General features: G+C 58.6%; 1 protein-coding gene across 1 annotated transcript in view; it reads left to right on the top strand.

Moving 5' to 3' along the window:
* Positions 1-26,728, top strand: part of LOC144951406 (disco-interacting protein 2 homolog C-like) — a 47,121-nt gene that overhangs the window by 3,677 nt on the left and 16,716 nt on the right. The window contains exons 3-19 of the mRNA XM_078881646.1: positions 7,876-7,947; positions 10,144-10,287; positions 11,420-11,545; positions 11,967-12,584; positions 14,095-14,244; positions 14,679-14,798; positions 15,461-15,724; positions 16,194-16,285; positions 18,844-18,954; positions 19,918-20,041; positions 20,511-20,620; positions 20,830-20,932; positions 21,156-21,220; positions 21,492-21,585; positions 22,327-22,446; positions 23,536-23,650; positions 25,275-25,417. Of these exons, the coding sequence (XP_078737772.1) occupies positions 7,876-7,947; positions 10,144-10,287; positions 11,420-11,545; positions 11,967-12,584; positions 14,095-14,244; positions 14,679-14,798; positions 15,461-15,724; positions 16,194-16,285; positions 18,844-18,954; positions 19,918-20,041; positions 20,511-20,620; positions 20,830-20,932; positions 21,156-21,220; positions 21,492-21,585; positions 22,327-22,446; positions 23,536-23,650; positions 25,275-25,417 (2,571 nt within the window). The remainder of the gene's footprint in view (positions 1-7,875; positions 7,948-10,143; positions 10,288-11,419; positions 11,546-11,966; positions 12,585-14,094; positions 14,245-14,678; positions 14,799-15,460; positions 15,725-16,193; positions 16,286-18,843; positions 18,955-19,917; positions 20,042-20,510; positions 20,621-20,829; positions 20,933-21,155; positions 21,221-21,491; positions 21,586-22,326; positions 22,447-23,535; positions 23,651-25,274; positions 25,418-26,728) is intronic.

Raw genomic sequence — 26,728 nt, 5'->3', positions numbered from 1 at the left:
GAGGGTGGGAGGAGCCAAGGTAGGCCCTGAATATTATTTTTTGTGAGGTTCGGTGCGGTACCTTGGCTCCTCCCACCCTCAACCAGTATATATACAAGGACTGTTTTCTTGGAATTTCTCTCACTTGATACAGCTATCGTGCTGTGATGGTTCCACCTGAAGACGGAGGCTTGTGTTGCCTCCGAAACGTCGTGATTTTATTTTTATTTTACTTTTATTAATTTTAATTTTTTACCTACGTGACTTTACCGAAAAAACGTAAGAATATGAATCCTTGCAGTCACGAAAGCTTCAAATCTAGCATATATGGTGCTGTATGTAAACATCGCCACGAGGGAGACAAAGGTTGCCGGGCGTGGTGCTGTCCACCCACCACCCTTGTGTGCCGTGCCGGCCTTCACATGATGCTACTTGCTAACAGCACCTGCCCCTAAAGGCGTGGGGTGGGGCGGCGTGGGGTGGGGTGGAGTGGCGTGGGGTGGCGCTGTGCGGAGTGAGCTAATGCGGGATTACCCCAAGCTTAGGCGCGTGGCTTCTACCTCGCACGCAGCGATCGCTACAGGCAGTGGCAGGAGGCAGCGGAGAAACTGGGCTGCCCATCGCACACAACAACAACAACAACCGCCATTCGCCACTAAGTGGCGGTGACGTTACCACGACGCTTGTGCCAGGCTATGTACACCTTGTGGCTACGTGAAGTGTCGAACGCCCGCTGGCAGGAGGTCACGGGGCAGACCCAGCAGGTGCCACGGGTCGACTGACTGAGATGACTGACTGATGCACCACCTGTGCCCCCTACTGTGCCAACTTGCTGTGCTTTAGCCACCCGGCGCTCCGCTCGTTGTTGTGAGTGTCGCTCCTCCGCCCTCCGTTGTTGTTGGAGGGAGACTGCCTCCAACTGCCCAGTAGCGTCCTTCACGAGCCTCCTCCATAGAGGTCGATCTTGACACTGCCAGTACCAGTCATTGGTACGTCCACTCTGGTCCACATCGTCCTGTACCACATCACTCCATCTCTTTTCTAGCCCGTGCCGCGCCCGTTTTACCCCCTCAATCCGGCCGAACAAAAACTGTTTAGGCATGCGGTGGCTGGGCATGCGGGCTACATGACCCAGCCAGCGCAGCCTTACCTGCCGGAGGAGCTCACCGATGGGACTTTGTCCAGATCTTTCAAGGATGTGTAAGCTCCTCACACAATCCAGCCTGGTTAAACCCAGCATGGATCGGAGGGAGACCAGCCTAAATGTTTCTAACCGGCGAAGATGTTCCATTAGGGGGGTCCACGTGTAGAGAAGTGAGGGAATGACTGTGGCCGAGAAGACCTGAAGCTTTGTGCAGAGTGACAGACCAGGTAGCTTTCAAACAGCGTCCTGTAACCTGATGAAAAGATAATGCCGCTCGACTGATTCGGAGTGAGACCTCTGCTGTCAAACCGGAGCCAGTCGTGAGCACACTGCCCAGGTATAAGAAACTCTCCACTCTCTCCACAACTGCCCTATCACCAATTAAGAGTTGTGGGGGTGGAGTGTCCGATGGTACAAAATACCCAGGCAGGTGCTTCGTTTTGGTGGGGCTGATGGTAAAGCCCCACCTCTTGGTGGCAAGCTCCAGGTTCAGCAGCAGCGCCTCCAACTCCTCCTCTGAATGAGCAGCAATTACCAGATCATCAGCATACATAACATGGTTGAGCAATAGGGAGCCATCCCTTGACAGCACCTGGGCATCGATCAGCCTCCATTGTATCTGTACCAGATGGAAATTCCTCTGGTACAGCTACTGAAGGCTTCACGAACTACATGGTCGAAATAGATGTTAAATAATGTGGGAGCCAGAGGACATCCCTGTTGCACCCCAAGGTGAATAGGGAATGGCTCTGACTCCCGGCCACGTAGTTTTACCCGGGGCCGCTCACCGTCATGAAGGTCCTTAATGATCGTGATCAGAGGGTCAGGGACTCCGAAAGCACGAAGAACAACCCAGAGCCCAGGCCTACTGATGGTATCATAGGCCTTGTTGTAATTCCCTACACCTCTGCTGTAGCAGAACAACAGAAAATATGGCACCTGTGCAGGACCGCCTTTTCCTGAAACCGCATTGGGGCTCCGCAAGCCTCTCCTCAGCGTGCCTGGCAAGGCGATGTTGAATAATTCTTGCCAGGACCTTTCCCGGCACACTGAGGAGTGAGATGATGCCCCTGTCGTTGTTAATCCTGCGGAACCCACCTAGTGGTCCAGACTGTTGTTATGATGTCATGCAGGGCAGTCTGTGCACAAACGCCACCCTCCCTCAGCATTTCGCTTGGAAGATCACCTCTGCCCAGTGCCTTTCCTGGTCTCATACTCTGGATCGCCTTAAGTACTTCCTCAACAGATGGCACCTCAGCCAGCCACTTAAAGGGGGTGACTTATTCCAATATTTGAGGCACCGCAGCCTCCGCAGGGTTATCCCCACTTTGTCCCACGATGTTTTCCAGGCTGAGGGATTTCCCCTCCCCCGGGACCTCACAGAAATGCTCAGCAAATCTGCAAACCTATTCCTGGGGGCCGGAGATTGATCACCGTTCTTTCTCCGAATGATGGTAATAGGTGTGAAGCTGCAGGTTACTTTTTTGACGAAAGAGCGATAAAAAAGCGATTTGTGATCGCGGGCCATTGAGGCAGACTCCATCTCCTCAGCAACCACCACCCATCCTTGCAGCGCCTCACGGCTCTCCGAACCTCCGAGCGAAGGCTGCGGTAAGCCTCCTCATTCTCCGACGTGGGATGCTGTAGACGATGAGAGTGGGCCTGTCGCTTTTTATCAGCAGCCTGAACACCTCCTCCGTCAGCCAGGGTCTCGGGGGCGATCTGGACCATGTACTCAAAGCAGCCATTGCAGCTGCATGAGGGGTGGTGGTGATGGGGGGGGGGTTCTTGGGCTGGACGTACAAACGATTGAAATATCCTTCACGTAATTGGAATTTCAACACCCCCCCCCCCGCCCATAATTCCTCCCGAATCGGTGGAATTCCTTCGCGAGTATTAGGCCGTGAATTCACAGCGAAGTTGTTTGGCTAATTCTATTTTTTTGTTCATTACGTAACGGGAGTTGCGGAATTTCCAGCGTTGGTCGATAATGAAATGCGAGTAACCTGCAAACGAACGCGCGCGTCTAGATGTAAACCGCGGCGGCCGGTTGTAGCCGCGCGCTGGGCTCGCGATCCAGAGGGGCGGGAGGTGCCTCGGTTCGACTCCGGCTCCAGGTGGCACGGGCTCCTTGAAATACACCCTCCAAGCGCCGCCGCACGTGTCTCCGCCGCGCGTGTCACCGCCGCACGTGTCACCTCCGCACGTGCGGTGGGGGCAACGCGTTGGGCGACGGCGTCTTCCGAGACGTGTGGTCGACGCGGCAGGGCGGGCCCAACGATTGCCCCAACTCTAGCGCCGCAGGCACCTCCAGCCCCAGCCAGCCGTTGCAGGTGCTGCACCTTTGCTGTCTTGAGACAGCCAGCGCCGGGAACTCGGGTGGCCGAGTTTCGGAGTGCGGTGTGCTGACTGTGCTCGCCGCTTCTCCACTGCCCACCACCTTGCCCCCCACCACACACAACCCGCACGTACCCGAGTGGTGAAGTATGGTCAACCAATCCCCATGACCGACGTGGAGGACTTCATCCAGCAGTGGATTGACACGAGCGCCGTGATTTCGTAAATAAATTGCAACACCCACCAGCCCAGTTCGATTCCCGCTCACGGCCAACACCGGTGACGTTCATGCGAACCGGTCCTGGGCCTCCCCTAGGCCGACTCGGCCTCAAAAGAGTACCCGGTGTGGTGTAAAATATCGCCACTTGGGGAGACAAACGCGGCCGGGCGTGTCCGGCCTTCATGTGTGTTCGCTAACAGCACTTGCCCCTACAGTCTATTAAGGCTATACGGGGGATCTTTGTCATTAGCAAGGTCTCACTCCGAATCAGTGGGGCGGCATTCTCTGTTAATCAGCTGCGTGCAACGCCTCGTGGATCCTGTCACCCTGCCTCGCCCCCGTCCCTTGCTGTGTCGACCTTGTGTCTCTCTCCCCGTGTCTACCTTCCCGTGTCTCTCCCCCCCCGTGTCTCTCCCCCCCCCGTGTCTCTCCCCCCCACCCCCGTGTCTCTCCCCCCCACCCCCGTGTCTCTCCCCCCCATCCCATGTCTCTCCCCCCCCGTGTCTCTCCCCCCCCGTGTCTCTCCCCCCCCCCCCCGTGTCTCTCCCCCCCCCCCCGTGTCTCTCCCCCCCCCCGTGTCTCTCCCCCCCCCCCGTGCCTCTCCCCCCCCCCCCCGTGTCTCTCTCCCCCCCCCCCCATGTCTCTCCCCCCCCCCCCGTGTCTCTCCCCCCCCCCCCCGTGTCTCTCCCCCCCCCCCCCGTGTCTCTCCCCCCCCCCCGTGTCTCTCCCCCCCCCCCCCGTGTCTCTCCCCCCCCCCGTGTCTCTCCCCCCGTGTATCCCTCCCCGTGTCTCCATCCCCCCGTGTATCCCTCCCCGTGTCTCCATCCCCCCGTGTATCCCTCCCCGTGTCTCCATCCCCCCGCGTCTCTGTGTCTCTCTCCCCGTGTCTCTCTCCCCGTGTCTCTCTCCCCGTGTCTCTCTCCCCGTGTCTCTCTCCCCGTGTCTCTCTCCCCGTGTCTCTCTCCCCGTGTCTCTCTCCCCGTGTCTCTCTCCCCGTGTCTCTGCCTCTCTCTGCCCCATTCCCTCTTCTCTCCCTCCCCCTTTGTCTCTCCCCCCCTCCACGTGCGCTCGCTCGCCCCTCCATCTCTCCTCTCTTTCCCGTTCGGCCTCTCCATTTTCTCTCTCTCCCATCGCTATCCCCCCCTTCCTCTTCGTCACCGCTCTCTAGACCCGTGCTCTACACCATCTCCCTTTGACAATCCCATCCACTCTCTCCTCGCTCTCTCTCAACCTCTCCGCTCATCTTCTCTCTCTGTGCATCTCCCCCCGGTGTCTCTCGCTCTCCCTCCCATCGCTCTCCTCCTTTCTCCTCCCTCTCTCCTCCCCCAGTGCACCCCTCTCCAATCGCCCGCTGCCGTCGATTGAGAACCCGGATCTTGTTCCATTCCCTTCCATTGATCTCCATCTCTCCCCGCGCTCCCTCCCCGCTATCAACCTGCTCCCTCTCTGCTCCCAGCTCTGCTCTCAGCTCTCTCCCTGCTCCCTCCCTGCTCTCTGCTCCCCCCTCTCTCTCCCCGCTCTCTCTCTCCCCGCGCTCTCTCTGCCCCCCTCTCTCTCCCCGCTCTCTCCACGCTCTCCCCGCGCTCTCTCTGCTTTCTCTCCCTTCACCGCGCCCATTGTTGGGGCACACCGCGAGGTGTGTGCCACAGCCCTGCCAGCCCGTGTCTCTCTCTGTCTATCCATCTGCGTGTCTCTCTGTCTGTCTATGTAGAGGCCAACACCATCTGCCCATCTTTCCGCGTCTCTATATGTCCACACGTCTCTCCAATTAGCCGCCTAAGCTGCCTGTCCGTCCGTCTGCTCTGTGCATGCCCCTGTGTGCGTGTATGTTGACGTCTGCATTGCAGTGCAACTCTGTTCACCTTTCTGCCTGTCTCTGACTACATTATAGCTCGACACAGCTGCTTGTCCATCCCATGTGTGTCGCTCTACAAACATCTGTCTGACATCCGTCATTCTACACACGCCTGTATCTGTAAGCTCACCGCGTGTCCGCGTCTCCTCTCAATCCCCGTCCCTCTGCGGTACATCTCATTTCGACGTGTGTCCGAGTACCATGCTGCCGAGACTGTTATTGTTGGCCTGATCATCTGCGTCTATCTGAGTGTATGCCGTGAACACTGCGGCCTGCGTCGTCCTGTGCGTGTCTGTCTGGAGCTCCATGCAGAAGTGTTTGTCTATCTCTCTCTTCTGTGTTTATATTACATTGTCGGAACGGCGTGAGAACCGTCTACGCGATTGTCTCTCCGTCTGAATGTCTCATCTGATGCACGTCCATCTGATCGTGTCCATCTGATCGTGTCCATCTGATGCACGTCCATCTGATCGTGTCCATCTGATCGTGTCCATCTGATGCACGTCCATCTGATGCACGTCCATCTGATCGTGTCCATCTGATGCACGTCCATCTGATCGTGTCCATCTGATGCACGTCCATCTGATCGTGTCCATCTTCATGGCCATGGCTTTAGAATCTGCATGCCTATCGTATCATCTCAGTGTCCATATGAGGATCTCCGTGTCTAACTAACTCTATGTGTATCTCCCTGTCCGTGTGATTGTCTATCTGTCTAACTGTCCATCCTAATCGCCTGTATCTCCGTGTGATTGTACGCTTATCTGGTGGTTGTTTGTTGTGTAATTAGTCCAATGTGTCTGCGTGTGTAATTACCTTCCCCGCCTGGCTATCTATCTCGAGTGTCTGTCTATCTGAATGTCTATTTATCTCGAGTGTCTGTCTATCTGAATGTCTATTTATCTCGAGTGTCTGTCTATCTGAATGTCTATCTCGAGTGTCTGTCTATCTGAATGTCTATCTATCTAGAGTGTCTGTCTGTCACCTCGGACACCCATCACTTCGAACCGGTCCAAAGGTGCGTACACATGCCACGCTTTCGTTCATTCATTCATCGGTTCATTCGCCCGTAATTCATTCGTCCTTCGCGTATGCATTCGATTGTCATTAGTTCACACGTTACCCACTCTGCTCACGCTCACCCATTAATTCGCCATTCGTCCTTCAGTCAATCATCTCCCTCGAGTCATTCATCCAGTCGTTTGTCATCACATGAATGAATAAACAACCCCCTCCTCCCGGTCATTCATTCGTCATTCATTAATCTTCCCTCGAGTGATTCGTGCATTGCCCCTCCTCCCGGGTCATCCATTCACCCCTCGTTTATCCATTTGTGTGTCATTCATTCACCACCAATTCGTTCACCCGCCATTCATTGGCATTCGCTTCATCACCGTCACACGACGTATGTGCGGTGTGTGCTAATGTACAGTACGTGTGTGTGTTACTATGTAACATGTATGTGCGTCTGTCTGCGTCTCTGTTCATGTCTCGTGTGTGTGTGTGTGTGCGCCTGTGTCTTTGTGCATTACATCCGTGTGTGTGTCCGTGTCTCGCGTGCGTTTGGAGCGGTGGGACATTGGTTAGGGCAATGCGCTCTGAACCCGGCGACCCGAGTTCGATCCTCGCTCGGCGGTCGCATTTTTTTACGGCCATCTCTAGACCTGAATATCTGCAAGTGCACGTCACCAGGTGAAGTATTTATCGATCTGAACCTGTTTGTGAATGCCTAATTGGCTCTCCGCAAGCTCACCTCTCGATCTACAACATCCACGTGATTATCTACACAGCCTCGCGGCAGACATGGGGGTTGGGAGGCCTTCATCCAGCAGTGGATAGAGAATGACTGGGATTTTTAAAAATATGTATATATACTGCAGTGATGCGGCAATATACAATATTCCAGACTGTTTGTTAGCACAGGCCGCGGCGCGGCACGGGCTGATTTGTCTGTGATGGCAAAGTGGTGTTCAGTGTTGCTGTTGTGTGTGTGTGTGTACGCGGTGTAAGTTCATGTGGGGTGGTATGTTGTGTGTGCGTGGTGTGTATGGTGCGTGGTGTTAATGGTGTGTATGCAGTGTGTGTGCGGTTTGTACAGTGTGTGTGGTGTATATGATATGTGTACGGACGGTGTTGTGTACGGTGTGGTGTACATGGTGCAGTGCGTATGGTGTGGGATGCACTATGCGGTGTGTGCGGCGTGTGAAACACCGCCACCGACGAGACAAAGGCGGCCGGGCGCGGTGCTGGCCACCCACCCCCTCGGCGTGCCCGCTAACAGCACTTGCCCCTGCAGTCTGTGAAGGCCACACGGGGATCTTTGTCTGCGTGTGCGTGCAGGCGACATCACACCGAGAGGCTACCGGAGGAAGAGGTCCCAGCTTCGCTCGCCATTCATCCCACACATCACAGGTAACCACACATCACAGGTAACCGCCGTTCCCGCCGCCCGCTCTCGCCGAGGTTCACGGTTCGAACCGGGGCGGCCGGTTAATACGCCGGCGCGCGTCTTCCCCGTCGTGTTCGCCGCTAACGTTAAAGACCCCCCCCCCCGTCGTGACGTCATCCCCGGCAGTCGCGTTGACCGGCGTCGTGGTGCACAACATACGTCTCAACGTCGATTTGATTCGATATGCGCGAGGCGACGAAGACCATCGCCCCCCCTGACCCCCACCCCCCCTGACCCCCACCCCCCGCCCAACCCCCCCCCCACCCCCCCGACCGAGCAGTAGCGGTAAGAGAGTGACAGGGGGGCGATGGTGACAGTGGCACAGTGACGTGCGGTGAGGTCAATGGCTGGGGAGGCACTGGCTCGTGTCAGAGCCAGATTCACACACTGAGGGGGGCGTGTCCTCACTGAGGGGGGCGTGTTAGACACATCGTTCCCCTCAGTGAGGCAGATGTGACAGCTGCCTCCCCTGGTGCTTTTTCATTGCAGTTTCATGACGAGACCAGCGAGCCTAAATATCTTGATACACACACGTGAAATAAGTTACCTGGAGTATGGAAGGCGAGGACATGAAATGAAGGGGTCTACAAACATTACATTGGTGACACAGAGAGACATAGTGACAGGCACGCGCTTATTGCCCGCGCTCCATCCAGCTACTGAGGGGTTGCGCAATCAGAGGGGAGGCTGAGCTCGTCGCTGCCTCACCTCTCGTCTCTTCATGTATTTGCAGCGGAGCTCCGCACATTTGGCGATTTTGACTATAAAAATGATTGGAATCGTACGGAAATGACATTTAAAACACAGATCAGTGGAAAAATCTTAATATTTTTTAACGTAATTATTCTTATTTTTTTTTAGTAACCGCTATTTCCATTGGAGTTTGACAGGTGAGGCTGTGCCTCCCCTGCCTCCCCTGACCGCACGTCCCTGCAGCAGCAGTAGCAGCAAGAGAGTGACGGGGGGGGGGGGGGCGATGGTGACAGCGGAAGTAGCGGCCAAGACCGCCCGACAGCGAGAGAGCTACCGGAGCGAACCGGCGAGGGGCAGGGATCGTCCGCCGGGTGCCGGCGCCGGGCGGCACTGCCGGGCCGTACCACGGCGAGCCACGCGGCACCCGGCCGAGCCGATTTACGAGCGGGTCCCCCCCCAGCCGACGGCCGTAATTTATCCCCGCGTCGTTACACGGGCGGCCGGCCGTGACGCCGTGTGACGACGGTGATCATTGAGAGCGGCGAGGCGGCGGCGTGCCACTCCGCGCTGCGGACACCCGGCCAACGAGCGTTCAGCCGCGCGGCGCAGGAAAGTAGTTCGTCGTCCACCGCTCAGAAACCGCGTTATAGCGGAAGGGCGCCTGCTGCGTTACAACGGTGCACGGTCCGCGTTACAATGGGGGGGGGGGGGGGACCCTCGCGTTGTTGCGAAAACGCGTCGTGTGCTCGCCACGCGTGGAGCGAGCACGTGGCATGAGCACGTGGAGCGAGCACGTGGAGCGAGCACGTGGAGCGAGCACGTGGCATGAGCACGTGGAGCGAGCACGTGCAGCGAGCACGTGGAGCGAGCACGTGGAGCGAGCACGTGGAACGAGCACGTGGAGCGAGCACGTGGAGCGAGCACGTGGAACGAGCACGTGGAACGAGCACGTGGAGCGAGCACGTGGAGCGAGCACGTGGAACGAGCACGTGGAGCGAGCACGTGGAGCGAGCACGTGGAACGAGCACGTGGAGCGAGCACGTGGAGCGAGCACGTGGAACGAGCACGTGGAGCGAGCACGTGGAGCGAGCACGTGGAGCGAGCACGTGCAGCGAGCACGTGCAGCGAGCACGTGGAACGAGCACGTGGAGCGAGCACGTGGAGCGAGCACGTGGAGCGAGCACGTGGAGCGAGCACGTGCAGCGAGCACGTGGAGCGAGCACGTGCAGCGAGCACGTGGAGCGAGCACGTGGAGCGAGCACGTGCAGCGAGCACGTGGCGCGAGCACGTGCAGCGAGCACGTGCAGCGAGCACGTGCAGCGAGCACGTGGAGCGAGCGCGCGGCGGACTCACTTGGGATTACGCAGCAGCGGCGGCAGCTCCCCCCAAACCCCCCCGCCCCCCTCGCAACAACAACAACAACAACACTACTCCTACTACTTGTGTTGTTGTTGTTGTTGTTAAAGTGGATGCGGAATTCAACACCGAGCGGAGGCTGCTGCCTCCTAGGCCCGACAGCCCCACGAGCCACGCTTCACCGCTCCACCAACACCACCGGCACAACCACCGCCACCGCCACCACACGGCCTGCGATGATTACTACCGATCAGGCGAGCACGCCTACACTCGCACCACCACAACCCCCACCACCACCATTACTACTACCACCATCATCAATACCACCACCATTATCATTACCACCACCACCATCATCATTACCACCACACCATCATCATTACCACCACCACCATAATTATTACCAACACCATCATCATCACCCTTACCACCACCACCATCATCATTACCACCACTAACACCATCATCATCATTACCACCATCATCATCATCACCCTTACCACCATCATCATTACCGCCATCATCACCACCACCATCACTGGGACTGCTGCCACCGCCATTTATTCTGTGATGATCGCTACTGCTTTAGGCCCTGCCTTGTCTGTCCATCTCTACAACCAACGCTGTACGTGTCTGTCTGTCTAATCTGCTTGTCCATTCTTTTTATCCATCCATCTGTCCAACCGTCTGTCATCAATTTATCCAACCACCAGTTGATCTGTCTCCGTTCCGGTGTCTGTCCATCGACCTTATTGTCCAGCCGTCTGTCCATCCATCTGTCCACCTATCTTTTACTTCTGTCCCTCTGCTCATCTGTCCGTCTGTCTCTCACCCTACATCTGCCAGTATAACTTTCTATCTGCTGCTTTGTCTCTCCATGCGTATATCTGCCCGTTTGTCTGTCCATCTGTCCACATGTCCGTTTGTCCATCTATTTGTATTTGCATTAATCTCTCTTTCTATTCATCCATCCATACGTCTGTCCATCTGTCCATCTCTTTGTCTGACTGTCTATCGGTCTCACTGTCCGCGTGTCCATTCGTCCGCGTGTCCGTCCGTGTGCGTGCGTGCGTCCGCGTGTGCGTCCGTGTGCGTCCGTGTGCGTCCGTGTGCGTGCGTCCGCGTGTCTGTCCGTGTGCATGTGCGTGCGTGCATGCGTCCGCGTGTCTGTGCGTGCGTGTGCGTGCGTCCGCGTGTCTGTCCGTGTGCGTGTGCGTGCATGCGTGCGTGCGTCCGCGTGTCTGTCCGTGTGCGTGCGTGCGCGTATCTGTCCGTGTGCGTGCGTGTGTCCGCGTGTCTGTCCGTGTGCGTGCGTGTGTCCGCGTGTCTGTCCATGTGCGTGGGTGCGTCCGCGTGTCTGTCCGTGCGTGTGCGTGGGCGGTGCAGACGAGCACTCGGAGGCGGTGCAGGCCGCACTGGCGAGGCAGCGCGAGCGGCGCTCGGGGGTCCCCATGCCTTCCAAACGCCACTCGCTAGTCGCACAGATGTCCGTGGACACCTACACCCCCCCAGGTGCCTGCACGCACACAAAGACAAAGATCCCCCGTGTAGCCTTAGCAGACTCTTGGGGCAAGTGCTGTTAGCGTGTAGCACCTATGAAGGCCACAACGCTACACGAGGGGGTGGGTGGCCAGCACCACGCCCGACCGCCTTTGTCTCCCTAGCGGCGATGTTTACACAACGCACCAGGTACTCAATCGAGGCCGAGTCGACCTAGGGGAGGCCCAGGTACCGGATCAGATAATCGTCACTGACGGTGTTGGCCGTGAGCGGCAATCGAGCTCGGGTCGCCGGGTTCGTAGCGCAGCGGTAGCGCTAACCCGCTACGCCGCACCTACGCGCACACACGCACACACGCACACACATAGATACACACAAACATGCGCGCGCACTCATACCACTTGGGCTCCCCCCCCCCCCCCCGTCCTTTCAGACACCTCGTCCGCATCCGACGATGACGGCTCTCTGCACTGCCCGGCCGTGGGCCGCGAAGACGGCGGCGGCGGCGCCGGCGGCAGCGTCGGCGGCGCCACCCCCTCCTCCGCCAGCCCGTGCAGCCTCAGCGTGGAGCGGTGGATCAGCCGGGCCGTGCGCCGCTCCTCCACCTCCTCCTCGTCCGCCTCGTCGTCCTCCTCGCACAGCGCCGGCCGCTCGGCCGACCGGCGCTCCGTGAGCTCCGACTGCACGCCGGTCCGCGGCGGAGCAATCGGCCGGCCGGCCGCGGACGCCGTCCACCACCGCCGCCATCGACACCACCACCTGCACCACCACCAGTACCAGCAGCAGCAGCAGCTCCACCAGCTCCACCAGCACCACCACCACCACCAGCACCACCACCACCAGCAGCAGCAGCAGCAGCACTGGCCGACGGGCGACGGCGCCCGGTTGTCGGTGTCGCATGGGGCGCTGGCGTGCCTGGGCGGCCCCCGCTGGGCCGACGGGACGGGCGCGGCCACGGGGGGGGCCGGGGGGGCGGAAGCGGCGGCGGGGCCGGGCGCCGCCTGCAGCGTCGGGGCCCTCGCCGACGCCGTGGCGGGCCGCTCGCGAGTCGGTGAGGACGGGCGGCGAGCCCCCGGGGCCTCGTAAAGCGCCGGGGAGGAGGGAGTTTAACCGCGCGCCGTCAAACGCAAGCGCCCACCGTGCCCGTCCGGTCCGCTCGCGGCCGTCTGCGTCGTAAACCGCGGACGGCCGCCGTAAATAAAGCGGCCGTTGACGGCGGGGGGGCGCGGGGGAGGGCCGGCGCCACGTTTTATAGACTCGCGGCGCCAACCCGCCGGCCGTGGCGGAGCGGCCGGGCCCATCGATCGCCGCGGGGCCCCCAGCCGCCGCCTCCAACATCGACCGCGGCCGTAAAGTAGCGCGCCCGCGACGTCACCCGGGCGGGCGGGTGCGGCCGCCGCTCGATGTTTTGCGAGTGGCAAAGCTGCGGCGCCTTGGGAGTAGTAGGCCCGCGGTCAGGGCCCCGCGGGCCCCGGGCTGAGCCGCCCGCCCCGGGCGCGGTGCGGGAAGTGCTTGGCGAATGTTTCGAGCGACAAGCGGCGGGACCGACGATGCAGCTGACGGTGTATCACGATCCGAAGATCACGTACCGTTACATAATAACCGTGCTCCGCTCACGGCCAACACTGAACCGGTCCTGGGCCTCCCCTAGGTCGACTCGGCCAGAAATGAGCACCCGGTGCGGTGTGTAGTAAACATCGCCACTGGGGAGACTAAGGCGGCCGGGCGTGGTGCCGGCAACCCACCCCCTCGTGTGCCACAGTGCCGGTAGCCTTCATAGGTGCTGCTCGCTAACAGCACTTGCCCCAACAGTGTGTTACAGGCTACACGCAGGGATATCCGTATTTTGGGGGATGAGATCGCGTGAATATAAATGTGTCGTTAACCGGCCATCACCCGGCACAGCCAATGAGCAAGGTTTGTCACGTAGACAAAACGTGCCGATTCGTTACTAGTACAGCCACACCGGCGTGTTGGAGAGCAAAGCCGCAACATTTATAATCTGAAGTCCAACGTTTCGCCAGCAATTACAATTGAGTGGTTCTGTAGCTGGAGACGACCGCTGCACCGCTCCCCGCTGTCCACCACAGCCCCTGCCACTGCCATCGCTACACGGTTGGGTGCTGCGTTGGCACTGGTGCACAGGCACACTCAACAACGGCAGTTTCACAATTTTGAAGGCGACGAGAACACTGGATGTGTTGCCCAGGAAAGGAAAACTACAGACTAGCACAGCACACCGGCGTGTTGGAGAGTAAACTCACTCCAACATTTATTTAACAACAACCATCAGCAGCCTCATCGCGCGATTCGCCGGAATTGCGAAGAAGTCTTCTTGCTTCCGGTCTCGTAGATCGAGGAGTAACGGGGTGATGACGTCACAGTGCGAGGAGAGTGGGGGGGGTTCATGTGACTTGTCTTTGTGTGTGTATCCGTGCGTGTCTGTGTGTGTGTCTGTGTGTGTGTATCCGTGTGTGTATCCGTGTGTGTCTGTGTGTGTGTGTCTGTGTGTGTGTATCCGTGTGTGTCTGTGTGTGTGTCTGTGTGTGCGTGCGACCCAGGGAGCTACGGGGCTCCGCCGGACGTGACGAGCGGCGCCGGCGAGCGCCACCCCCCTGGGCGGCCGCCCCACGCCAAGCGCTCGCACGTGGCCTCCGTGCGGGGCCTCCCACGCCGCCTCGGCAACGTCGAGCTCATGGAGACGGCCGACGGTGCGTGGCACCAGCACGGAGGTGGTGGTGGCGGGTGGTGGTGGTGGTGGCGGCGGTGGGTGGTGGTGTTGGGTGGTGGTGGCGGTGGGTGGTGGTGGTGGTTCCGGCAGCGGCGGTGGTGATGGTGGTGGGGGAGCGGTAGTGGTAGCAGTTAGCGCGCCGATGTACGGTGCAAGCTGCATGTGACCGGTTCAGATATTTGTCGCCAGCGTTGACCGTGAGCGTAGTGCAGTTATTGGTGATGGCGCTGTTGTTGGTGACGCAGTTACTGATGATGGTGCTGCTGCTACCGCTGCTGCTGCTGATGACAATGATGGATGATCAATCGTTGGATGATTGATGGGTGGATGATTGATGGGTGAATGATTGATGGGTGGATGATTGATGGGTGGATGATGATAATGATGATGATTCCGCGTGTTTGCCGCATGCAGGAGTCCCGGTGAATAGCCGTGTCTCCGCCAAGATCCAGCAGCTGGTGGAGACCCTCAAGCGGCCGAAGAGACCTCCGCTCAAGGAGTTCTTTGTGGACGACTCGGAGGAGCTCCTGGAAGGTACCGAGAGAACTCCACACACGCTCGTCGGTAGCGCCGCGTCGCGCTCGCACACGAGGCCTGCACGGGGCCTCCATGGGGCCTCCATGGGGCCTGCACGGGGCCTGCACGGAGCCTGCACGGAGCCTACACATGGCTTATACGGGGCCTATATTGGGCCTACACAGGGCCTATGACAATGATGATGATGATGTTGGTGGAGAGCGGTAGTTTAGCGGCGACCCTAATATATCCACACCCCCGATGCGTTGCGTAAACATCAGCATTGGGGAGACAAAGAGGGCCAGGCCTGGTGGCCTTTGCTGACAGGGCTTGCCCCAACATCGTGTGCAATCGACACGAGAGACCTTTGCCCACGTCTGGGTGTGGTTAGTGCTCTGCGCTACGAACCCGGCGACCCAGGTTCGATTCCCGCTCACGGCCAACACCGGTGACGATTATCTGAACCGGTCCAAAACCTCCCCTAGGTCGAATGACCTGGTGCAGCGTGTAGTAAACATGGCCACTAGGGAGACAAAGGCGGCCGGGCATGGTCCTGGCCACTCACTTTTTCGTGCACCACACCGGCCTTCATAGGAGCACGCTAACAGCACTTGCCCCAACAAGTCTGTTGAGGCCACACGGGGGATCTTTGTCTTTGTTTTCTTATTGCGGCGTCGCAGTCCACCAGCCGGACCCCAACCAGCCGAGGCCCCGCGGTCCCGAGATGAGGCCAGGGCGGGGTGAGAGGTTGGTGGTGGGTCCCGGTGGCGGCGGCGGTGGCGGCGGTGGTGGCGGTGGTGGTGATTGTGGTGAGTGTGTTGAGTGCGGTGCGGCGGGGGCATCACTCGAAGCGGTGCTGGAGCGGTGGGGGAGCACGGCCTCCAAGATGCCGTGCACCACGACGCTGGACGCCTACGGCAAGCCGCTCGGCACGCTCACTTACGGTACGCGCTCACACTCGTGGCGCGGCGATGTCGATGATGGTGATGTCGATGATGATGGTGATGTCGTCGATGATGGTGATGTCGATGATAGTGGTGATGTTGATGGTGATATCGGTGATGATGATATTGGTGATGATGATATTGGTGATGGTGATATTGGTGATGGTGATGTCGATGATGGTGATGGTGATGATGATGGTGATGTTGATGGTGATATCGGTGATGGTGATGTTGATGATGGTGGTGATGTTGATGGTGATATCGGTGATGGTGATGGTGATGATGGTGATGTTGGTGATGTTGGTGATGGTGATGGTGATGTTGGTGATGGTGATGTTGGTGATGGTGATGTTGGTGATGGTGATGTTGGTGATGGTGGTGATGTTGATGGTGACGGTTATGTTGGTGATGTTGGTGATGTTGGTGATGGTGATGTTGGTGATGGTGGTGATGGTGATGGTGTGTGCAGGGAAGCTGTGGAGCCGGAGCGTGAAGGTGGCCTTCACGCTGCTCCACAAACTCAGCGGCAAGCCGGACGGCGGTCTCAAGCCGGGACACAGGGTGAGTTTGGCCACCACCACCACCACCACTACACCATCACCACTACTACACCACCACCACTACTACACCACCACCACTACTACACCACCACCACTACTACACCACCACCACTACTACACCACCACCACTACTACGCTACCACCACTACTACACCACCACCACTACTACACCACCACCACTACTACACCACCACCACTACTACACCACTACCACTACTACACCACCACCACTACTACACCACCACCACTACTACACCACCACCACTACTACACCACCACCACTACTACACCACCACCACCACCACTACTACGCTACCACCACTACTACACCACCACCACTACTACACCACCACCACTACTACACCACCACCACTACTACACCACCACCACTACTACACCACCACCACTACTACACCACCACTACTACACCACCACCACTACTACACCACCACCACTACTACACCACCACCACTACTACACCACTACCACTACTACACCACTACCACTACTACACCACCACCACTACTACACCACCACCACTACTACACCATTACTACGCTACCACCACTACTACACTACCACCACTACTACGCCACCACCACTACTACGCCACCACCACTACTACACCACCACCACTACTACGCCACCACCACTACTACGCCACCACCACTACTACACCACCACCACTACTACACCACCACCACTACTACGCCACCACCACTACTACGCCACCACCACTACTACGCCACCACCACTACTACGCCACCACCACTACTACGCCACCACCACTACTACGCCACCACCACTACTACACCACCACCACTACTACACCACCACCACTACTACGCCACCACCACTACTACACCACCACCACTACTACACCACCACCACTACTACACCACTACCACTACTACACCACCACCACCACTACACCACCACCACCACTACTACACCACCACCACTACTACACCACCACCACTACTACACCACCACCACTACTACACCACCACCACTACTACACCACTACCACTACTACACCACCACCACTACTACACCACTACCACTACTACACCACCACCACTACTACACCACCACCACTATTACGCTACCACCACTACTACACCACCACCACTACTACACCACCACCACTACTACACCACCACCACTACTACACCACCACCACTATTACGCTACCACCACTACTACACCACTACCACTACTACACCACCACCACTACTACACCACCACCACTACTACACCACCACCACTACTACACCACCACCACTACTACACCACCACCACTACTACACCACCACCACTATTACACCACCACCACTACTACACCACCACCACTACTACACCACCACCACTACACCACCACCACCACTACTACACCATTACTACGCTACCACCACTACTACACCACCACTACTACACCACCACCACTACTACACCACCACCACTACGTCACCACCACTACTACACCACCACCACTACCACCACCACTACTACACCACTACTACACCATTACTACACCACTACCACCACCACTACACCACCAGCACTACTACACCACCACTACTACACCACCACCACTACGCCACCACCACTACTACACCACCACCACTACTACACCACCACCACTACTACACCACCACCACTACTACACCACCACCACTACTACACCACCACCACTACTACACCACCACCACTACACCACTACTACCACTACTAAACCATGACCACTACTACATCACCACTACCACTAATGCACAACCACTACCACTAAACCACTTCCACTAAACGATTACTACACCACAACCACGACTATATCACCGCTACCACGGCTGAACAACCACTCCTACTATGCCACCACGACTACTACACTACACCGCTACTATTATTATTACCAAAACTGCTACTACACCACCACTACTTCATAGGTGCTCGCTGACAGCACTTGCCACAACATGCCTGTTGAGGCCATACGGGGGGGGGGGGGGATCTTTGTCTTTGCTTTGTGCGTGTGTACGTGAGTTAGCATTGCAGGCTGTGTGGTGATGGTGGCTGTAGTGGTTGTTGTGCCGGTGGTAGTAACAATGATGACGGTGGTGGTAATTATGATTGCGGTGTTGGTAGTGGTGATAATAGTGGTGGTTGTGGTGGTAATGATGCTAGTAGTGGTGGTATTGATGGTGGTGGTGGTGGTGGTAATGGTGGGGGTTGTGGTGGTGTGAGTGTCGGCGTGCTCGCCTGATCAGTAGTAATCATCGCAGGCCGTGTGGTGATTGTGACAATTGTGCCGGTGATGGTGGTGGTAGTTATGCCGGTGGTGGTGGTGGTGATTGTGGTTATGCCGGTGGTGGTGGTGGTGATTGTGGTTATGCCGGTGGTGGTGGAGGTGATTGTGGCCGTGGCGGTTGTGCGGTGAAGCGTGGCTCGCGGGGCTATCGGGCCTAGGTGGTGGGCAGCCTCCGCTCGGTGTCGAATTCCGCGTCCGTCGCGAGTGGCCGAGGCGATACGGAGGAGGTGGGGGGGGGTGCCGTTTTCTTTGTCCAGGTGGCGCTGGTGTACCCCAACAGCGACGCCACCGCGTTCGTCACCGCATTCTACGGCTGCCTCCTGGCCCAGCTCACGCCGGTGCCCGTCGAGGTGCCGCTCTCCCGCAAGGTGCGCGGGCCACCACTGCCATCGGCGGCATCGGCAGCAGCACCACCATCAGCAGCAGCAGCACCACCATCAGCAGCAGCAGCAGCACCATCAGCAGCACCACCACCACCACCATCATCAGCAGCACCAACACCACCATCAGCAGCACCACCACCACCATCATCAGCAGCACCACCACCATCATCAGCAGCACCACCACCACCATCACCACCACCACCACCATCATCAGCAGCACCAACACCACCATCATCAGCAGCACCAGCACCACCACCACCATCATCAGCAGCACCAACACCACCATCATCAGCAGCACCAGCACCACCACCACCATCATCAGCAGCACCACCACCATCATCATCAGCAGCACCAACACCACCACCACCATCAGCAGCAGCACCAACACCACCACCACCATCAGCAGCAGCACCAACACCACCACCACCAGCAGTAGCACCACCACCACCATCATCAGCAGCACCACCACCATCATCAGCAGCAGCACCACCACCACCATCACCATCATCAGCAACAGCAGCACCACCACCACCACCATCATCAGCAGCACCACCACCACCATCATCAGCAGCACCACCACCACCACCACCATCATCAGCAGCAGCAGCAACAGCAGCACCACCACCATCACCATCATCAGCACTATCATCATCTTCGGCAGCAGCATCAGCAGTGCTTTCCTCAGCAGCAGAAGTAGCATCAGCAGCATTTTCCTCCTGATGAGTTACAACATCAACATCATTGTCACCCTCTTCACCTGGGCGGGTGACCGTGGCGGGTTGACCGTGGCGGGTGACCGTAGCGGGTTGACCGTGGCGGGTTGACCGTAGCGGGTTGACCGTAGCGGGTTGACCATGGCGGGTGACCGTGGCGGGTTGACCGTAGCGGGTTGACCGTGGCGGGTTGACCGTGGCGGGTTGACCGTGGCGACCTGTGCTGTGGGTGCAGGATTCGGCGAGCCAGCAGATCGGCTTCCTGCTGGGCACGTGCGGCGTGGCCGTGGCGCTCACGAGCGACGCGTGCCACCGCGGCCTTCCCAAGGGCCCCACCGGTGACATCGTGCAGTTCAAAGGTCGCACGCATCACACGCGTCGCACACGTCACACACGTCACACATGTCACATGCATCACACGCATCGCCCGCCTCGCGTATCGTACGCACGTAGCTCGTCAGCCATCAGGCACGTCACTTACAGTGCAGGTGACTCGATTGGATTGCAAGACACGAGCCGCAGCAGTACGACTGTGGCCATGCAACCCACCGTGGGGGCCACACGCTAAACCCACTGCAGTTCCTCCTCCGTAAGCAGCTGCCGCACAGCGGTGGACGTTGTCGTCGTCGTGATTGTCATCATCATCATCGATATCATCGTCGTCGATATCATCGTAGTCATCGTCATCGCCGTCATAGTCGTCGTTGTCAACATCGTCATCGTTATCATCGTCGTTATCGTCGTCGTCGTCGTCGTCGTCATCGTCATTGTCATCGTCATCGTCGTCTTCGTCGTCATCGCCGTGTCTCTCCTTTCACGTCGTCCCAGGCTGGCCCAAGGTGCAGTGGTTCGTCACCGACTCGCGGAACCTCTCGAAGCCGCCCAAGGACTGGAGGCCTCACGTCCACGAGGCCGACGACAGCACGGCCATGATCGAGGTGAGGGGGCCGAGCGCTCGCAAAGCGCCATGCCGGTGGAGTCGAGCTCGCGCTGCCGCAGTCCTTGGATGACGATGACGACGATGATGATGATGATGACGACGACGATGACGACGATGACGATGATGACGACGATGATGAGGACGATGATGACGATCGTGTCCCCCCCCCCTCCCCCGTGTGTGCCCGTGTCGGTGTGCCCGCGGCAGTACAAGACGGGCAGGGAGGGCAGTGTGGTGGGCGTCACGGTGACACGCCGCGCCGCGCTGGAACACTGCCGTGCCCTGCGCCAGGCCTGCGCCTACATCGAAGGTGCCCCGCGGCGTCCCCCACATGAACCGCTGTCCCGCACGAACCATTGTCCCACATCGCCCCTCGTCTACGCTGGGTCCACACCTGAGCGACACGTGGCATGCACAACTTCCACGTCCTGCACCGCGGCCTGCACCCCGGCCTGCACCCCGGCCTGCACCCCGGCCTGCACCCCGGCCTGCACCCAGGCTGGTTGTGTTCATCGGCTGTCTCTTCTTCGCAGGGGAAACCATGGTGAACGTCCTCGACTTCAAAAAGGACGTGGGTCTCTGGCACGGGATTCTGGCGGTGAGTGGCGAGGGGGTTGGTGGTGGTGGGGGGGGTGGTGGTGGTGGGGGGGTGGTGGTGGGGGGGGGGGGTGGTGGTGGGGGGGTGGTGGTGGTGGGGGGGGTTGGTGGTGGGGGGGGTGGGGGGGCAGACGGAAGCGGTGCCGGTGGTCGTGGTGGTGGTGCTGGAAGTGGCGTCAACGTGCGGCTGGCGGGTGTTGTTGTGCGTGTTGTTGCGAGTGTTGTTGTGCGTGTTGTTGCGAGTGTTGCTGGCGGGGTGCTGTGCCCTGCAGGGAGTGTTCTGCATGCTGCACGTGGTGTGCGTCCCCTACGCCCTCATGAAGGTCAACCCCGTGTCCTGGCTGCAGAAGGTGTTCGCTTACAAAGGTTGGAGACCCCGGCACGGCACACCACTCACCGCACGCGGCACACCGCAGCGTGCTACACACCGCACGCGGCACACCACTCACCGCACGTGGCACACCACTCACCGCACGCGGCACACCGCAGCGTGCTACACACCACACGCGGCACACCACTCACCGCACGTGGCACACCACTCACCGCACGCGGCACACCGCAGCGTGCTACACACCACACGCGGCACACCACTCACCGCACGTGGCACACCACTCACCGCACGCGGCACACCGCAGCGTGCTACACACCACACGCGGCACACCACTCACCGCACGTGGCACACCACTCACCGCACGTGGCACACCGCAGAGTGCTACACACCACACGCGGCACACCACTCACCGCACGTGGCACACCACTCACCGCACGCGGCACACCGCAGCGTGCTACACACCACACGCGGCACACCGCACACCGCAGCTTGCTACACACCACTCACCGCACGCGGCACACCGCAGCTTGCTACACACCACACGACACACACCACACACACCGCGTATGCTACAAATACCGTACTGCACCGTCACACAGACGGAACGCAGCACACGGCGCGGTGTGACCAGCGCACCGCCTCGTCTCTCACCACCGCCGTGTCTCCCCGTCCCACCCTCACCCCCTGCGCCGTCTCCTCACCCCGGCAACCGCTCGCCGCCCGTGCCGTGCCACCCGTGCCACTCCGCCCGTGCCACGCCGCACGTGGCGTCCCAGCGGCCGTGGCGTGCGTGAAGTCGCGCGACCTGCACTGGGCCATGGTGGGCTTCCAGGAGCAGAAGGACGTGGAGCTCGCCTCGCTGCGCTCGCTGCTCGTCGCTGACGCGGCCAACCCCTGTGAGCGGCGGCGGTGTCATCGTCGTGATTATTGTCGTCGGCATCGTTGTCATCATCAGCATCTTTTTCATCGTCAGCATCGTCGGCATCACAATTATCATCATAGTTATTGTCGTCAGCATGAGTCATTGTCGTCATCATCGGCATGTTTTTGATCATCAACATTGTCGCCATCACAATTATTGTCGTCATCATCATCATCATTATCGTCATCATCATAGTTATTGTCGTCATCACCTTTGTAATCGTCAGCGTCATTGTCATCGTCGTCGTCGTCAACATCGTCATCAATCTTCCCCATCATCGCAAGCAGCGCCTGGGTTCGATTCCCGACTCCGGCACCTTGCTGCGTGGAGTTTCTATGTTTTCTCACCCTGTTCATGAGAGTGTCTGAGTGAGAGTTTGTGTCTGAGTGAGAGTTTGTGTCTGAGTGAGAGTGTGTGTCTGAGTGAGAGTGTGTGTCTGATTGAGAGTGTGTGTCTGATTGAGAGTGTGTGTCTGAGTGAGAGTGTGTGTCTGAGTGAGAGTGTGTGTCTGTGTGAGAGTTTGTGTCTGAGTGAGAGTGTGTGTCTGATTGAGAGTGTGTGTCTGTGTGAGAGAGTGTGTCTGTGATCGTCTGCGAGCGTGTGGGGAGCGGTGGTGCAGCGGTTAGCGCTACGCTGCGCTATGAACCCTGTGACCCGAGTTCGACTCCCGCTCACGGCCAACGCCGGTGACGATTGTCTGAACCGGTCGTGGGCGTCCTCCCCTCGATCAACTCAAACGAGCACCCCGTGCGGTGGGTGAACATCGCCACTGGGGAGACAAAGACGGTCGGGCGTGCTGCTGGCCACCCACACCCTCGTGTGCCGTGCCGGCCTTCATAGGCGCACGCGAACAGCACTTGCCCCGACAGTCTGTTAAGCCTACACAGGGGACTTTTGTCTTTGTGAGAGTGAGCGGAGTTTGCGCATGGCGCTGGCTGCTGCCGCCTCTCCCCTCTTGTCTGTGGTTCTTCGGCATCGGCCTAATGACCCGTGACCCCCGCGTGACCCCCGCGTGACCTTCACGTGACCCCCGCATGACCCCCGCGTGACCCCCGGCCCCCAGGGTCGCTGTCGTCCTGCGACGCCTTTGTGTCGACGTTCCGGTGCCGGGGCCTGCGCCCTGAGGCCGTGCAGCCCTGCGCCTACTCAGCAGAGGGGCTCACCGTCGCCATCCGGCGGTGAGCGAGACGCTCACCCACTCAACACTCACTCGGTGCTCAGCCACTCAACGCTCACCCACTCAACACTCACTCGGTGCTCAGCCACTCAACGCTCACCCACTCAACGCTCACCCACTCAACACTCACTCGGTGCTCAGCCACTCAACGCTCACCCACTCAACGCTCACCCACTCAACACTCACTCGGTGCTCAGCCACTCAACGCTCACCCACTCAACGCTCACCCACTCAACACTCACTCGGTGCTCAGCCACTCAACGCTCACCCACTCAACACTCACCCACTCAGCACTCACCCACTCAACACTCACCCACTCAACACTCACTCGGTGCTCACCCACTCAACACTCACCCACTCAACACTCACCCACTCAGCACTCACCCACTCAACACTCACTCGGTGCTCACCCACTCAACGCTCACCCACTCAACACTCACCCACTCAGCACTCACCCACTCAACACTCACCCACTCAACACTCACCCACTCAACACTCACCCACTCAACACTCACTCGGTGCTCACCCACTCAACACTCACCCACTCAACACTCACCCACTCAACACTCACCCACTCAACACTCACTCGGTGCTCACCCACTCAACGCTCACCCACTCAACACTCACCCACTCAGCACTCACCCACTCAACACTCACCCACTCAACACTCACCCACTCAACACTCACCCACTCAACACTCACTCGGTGCTCACCCACTCAACACTCACCCACTCAACACTCACCCACTCAACACTCACCCACTCAACACTCACTCGGTGCTCACCCACTCAACGCTCACCCACTCAACACTCACCCACTCAGCACTCACCCACTCAACACTCACCCACTCAACACTCACTCGGTGCTCACCCACTCAACACTCACCCACTCAACACTCACCCACTCAACACTCACCCACTCAACACTCACTCGGTGCTCAGCCACTCAACGCTCACCCACTCAACACTCACCCACTCAGCACTCACCCACTCAACACTCACCCACTCAACACTCACCCACTCAGCACTCACCCACTCAACACCCACTCGACGCTCACCCACTCAGCACTCACCCACTCAACACCCACTCGACGCTCACCCACTTTTGCGGCCAGGTCGCTTCTGACAAAAATAACTACAGAGCTCAGTGGGGCCTTAACTGGACAAATAAAATAGTTTGTTTTAGAGAAAGGAGGGTCGCTCTTTCAAACACGACGATGGGGCTCATCTCCACGAGGGGGACTACCTCCACGAGGTGGATCACATCCACGATAGGGCCCATCTATCCGCAAGGTGGGGGGGGGGGGGGACACACCTCCACGAGAGGGCCCAATCTCCACGAGGAGGACAATGTCACCGAAGAAGGCAATCTCCGCGATAGGAACACTTACCTCCACGAGGAGGCCCACCTCCGCTGGGGAGCCCATTGTTGTTGGATTATCATTTGTGGCCAGGTCAATGTGATATCATTTGTGGCCAGATGGCAGGAATATCATTTGTGATGGCCAAGTCTCTTCTGAAAAAGAGCTACGTAGCTCAGTGGGTGCCTTGTTTGATAGTTTTTATTTCTAGTTTCACACGGAGGGGGTGTGGGATCCTTGTTGTGTTTGTGCGTTTCCCCGGCAGACGGGGCGAGGAGCCGGGCGGGACCCCGGAGCGCGTCACGCTGAGTCTCGGCGCGCTCAGCCACGGCGTCCGGTGTGCGGAGCGACGCGGCGCGGCACCCTCACTCCTCGCCGTGCTCGACATCGGCCCGGCCCTGCCCGGTGGTGAGACTCGCGTGCACCGCTACCATCACCGATAACATCACCGATAACATCATCACCATCACCGATAACATCACCGATAGCATCGCCGCTACCATCACCGATAACATCACCGCTACCATCACCAATAGCATCGCCGATTACATCACTGATAACATCACCATCACCGCTACCATCACCAATAGCATCACCACCTCCATCAGCACCATCACTGATCACATGACCGATAACAACAACAACCGCCATTTGCCACAAAGGGGCGGTAACGTCACCACGGTGCTTGTGCCAGGCTAGGTGCACGTAGAGGCCACGTGAAGTGTCGAACGCCCACTTGCAGGAGGTCACAGGGCAGACCAAGGTTCAACGGGTCGACTGACTGAGATGAGTGGCTGATGGCACCACTTGTGCCCCCTACTGTGCCAACTTGCTGTGCTTTAGCCACCCGGCGCTCCGCTCGTTGTTGTGAGCATCGCTCCTCCACCCTCCGTTGTTGTTGGAGGGCGACTGCCTCCAACTGCCCAGTAGCGTCCTTCACGAGCCTCCTCCACAGAGGCCGATATTGACACCGCTGGTACAAGTCATCGGCAAGTCCTCTTGTACCACATCACTCCATCTCTTCTCTAGCCCGTGCTGCTCCTATCACACAATCCAGCCTGGTTAAACCCAGGATGGATTGTAGGCAGGCCAGCCTAAATGGTTCTAACTGGTGAAGATGTTCCATTAGGGAGTGCGGGGTCCATGTTTCGCAAGTGAAATGCTGAGAGAGGCTGGCATTTGTGCATAGACTGCCCTAGATGACATAACACCATTCTGGACCACTGGACAGGTTCCGCAGTATTGGAAGGATGCCCTGTAACAACTACAGGGGCTTCTCACTCCTCAGTGTGCCAGAAAATGTCCTGGCAGGAGGAGAGGCTTGCGGAGTGGCAGCCTCTTCTCCGCAGTGAGCGTTCGAACATTCCACGTGGCCACACGTAGTGGCTTTTTGTTGTTTCTGGAGGAGCCTCGAGGGTAAGGATTCAGTCTCCTGGCTCCGCCAAATGGGATTTGGCCAGGAAATGTCATGGACGCCTGTCCCCTCGGGGCCTCCGGCACAAGCTTAGTTGCATATTTTTCACGTGGTTTTGTGGTCATTTAATTGAAGGTGGAGGGGTTACCAGCCCCTCGCACCCGTTCAGTGCCGATAACATCTCCATCTCATTCACCACCACCATCACCACCTCCTGCACCGCCATCACCCCTATCATCACTGATAACATCAGTCGATTCCATCACCACCACCATCACCGCTGCTATCACCGCTGCTATCACCAC

Source organism: Lampetra fluviatilis, chromosome 62, assembly GCF_964198595.1.
Source record: "Lampetra fluviatilis chromosome 62, kcLamFluv1.1, whole genome shotgun sequence".
In the NCBI taxonomy this organism is placed as follows: Eukaryota; Metazoa; Chordata; class Hyperoartia; order Petromyzontiformes; family Petromyzontidae; genus Lampetra; species Lampetra fluviatilis.
The sequence above is the reverse complement of the archived record's forward strand: the minus strand, read 5'-3'. Positions and strand labels throughout refer to the sequence as shown.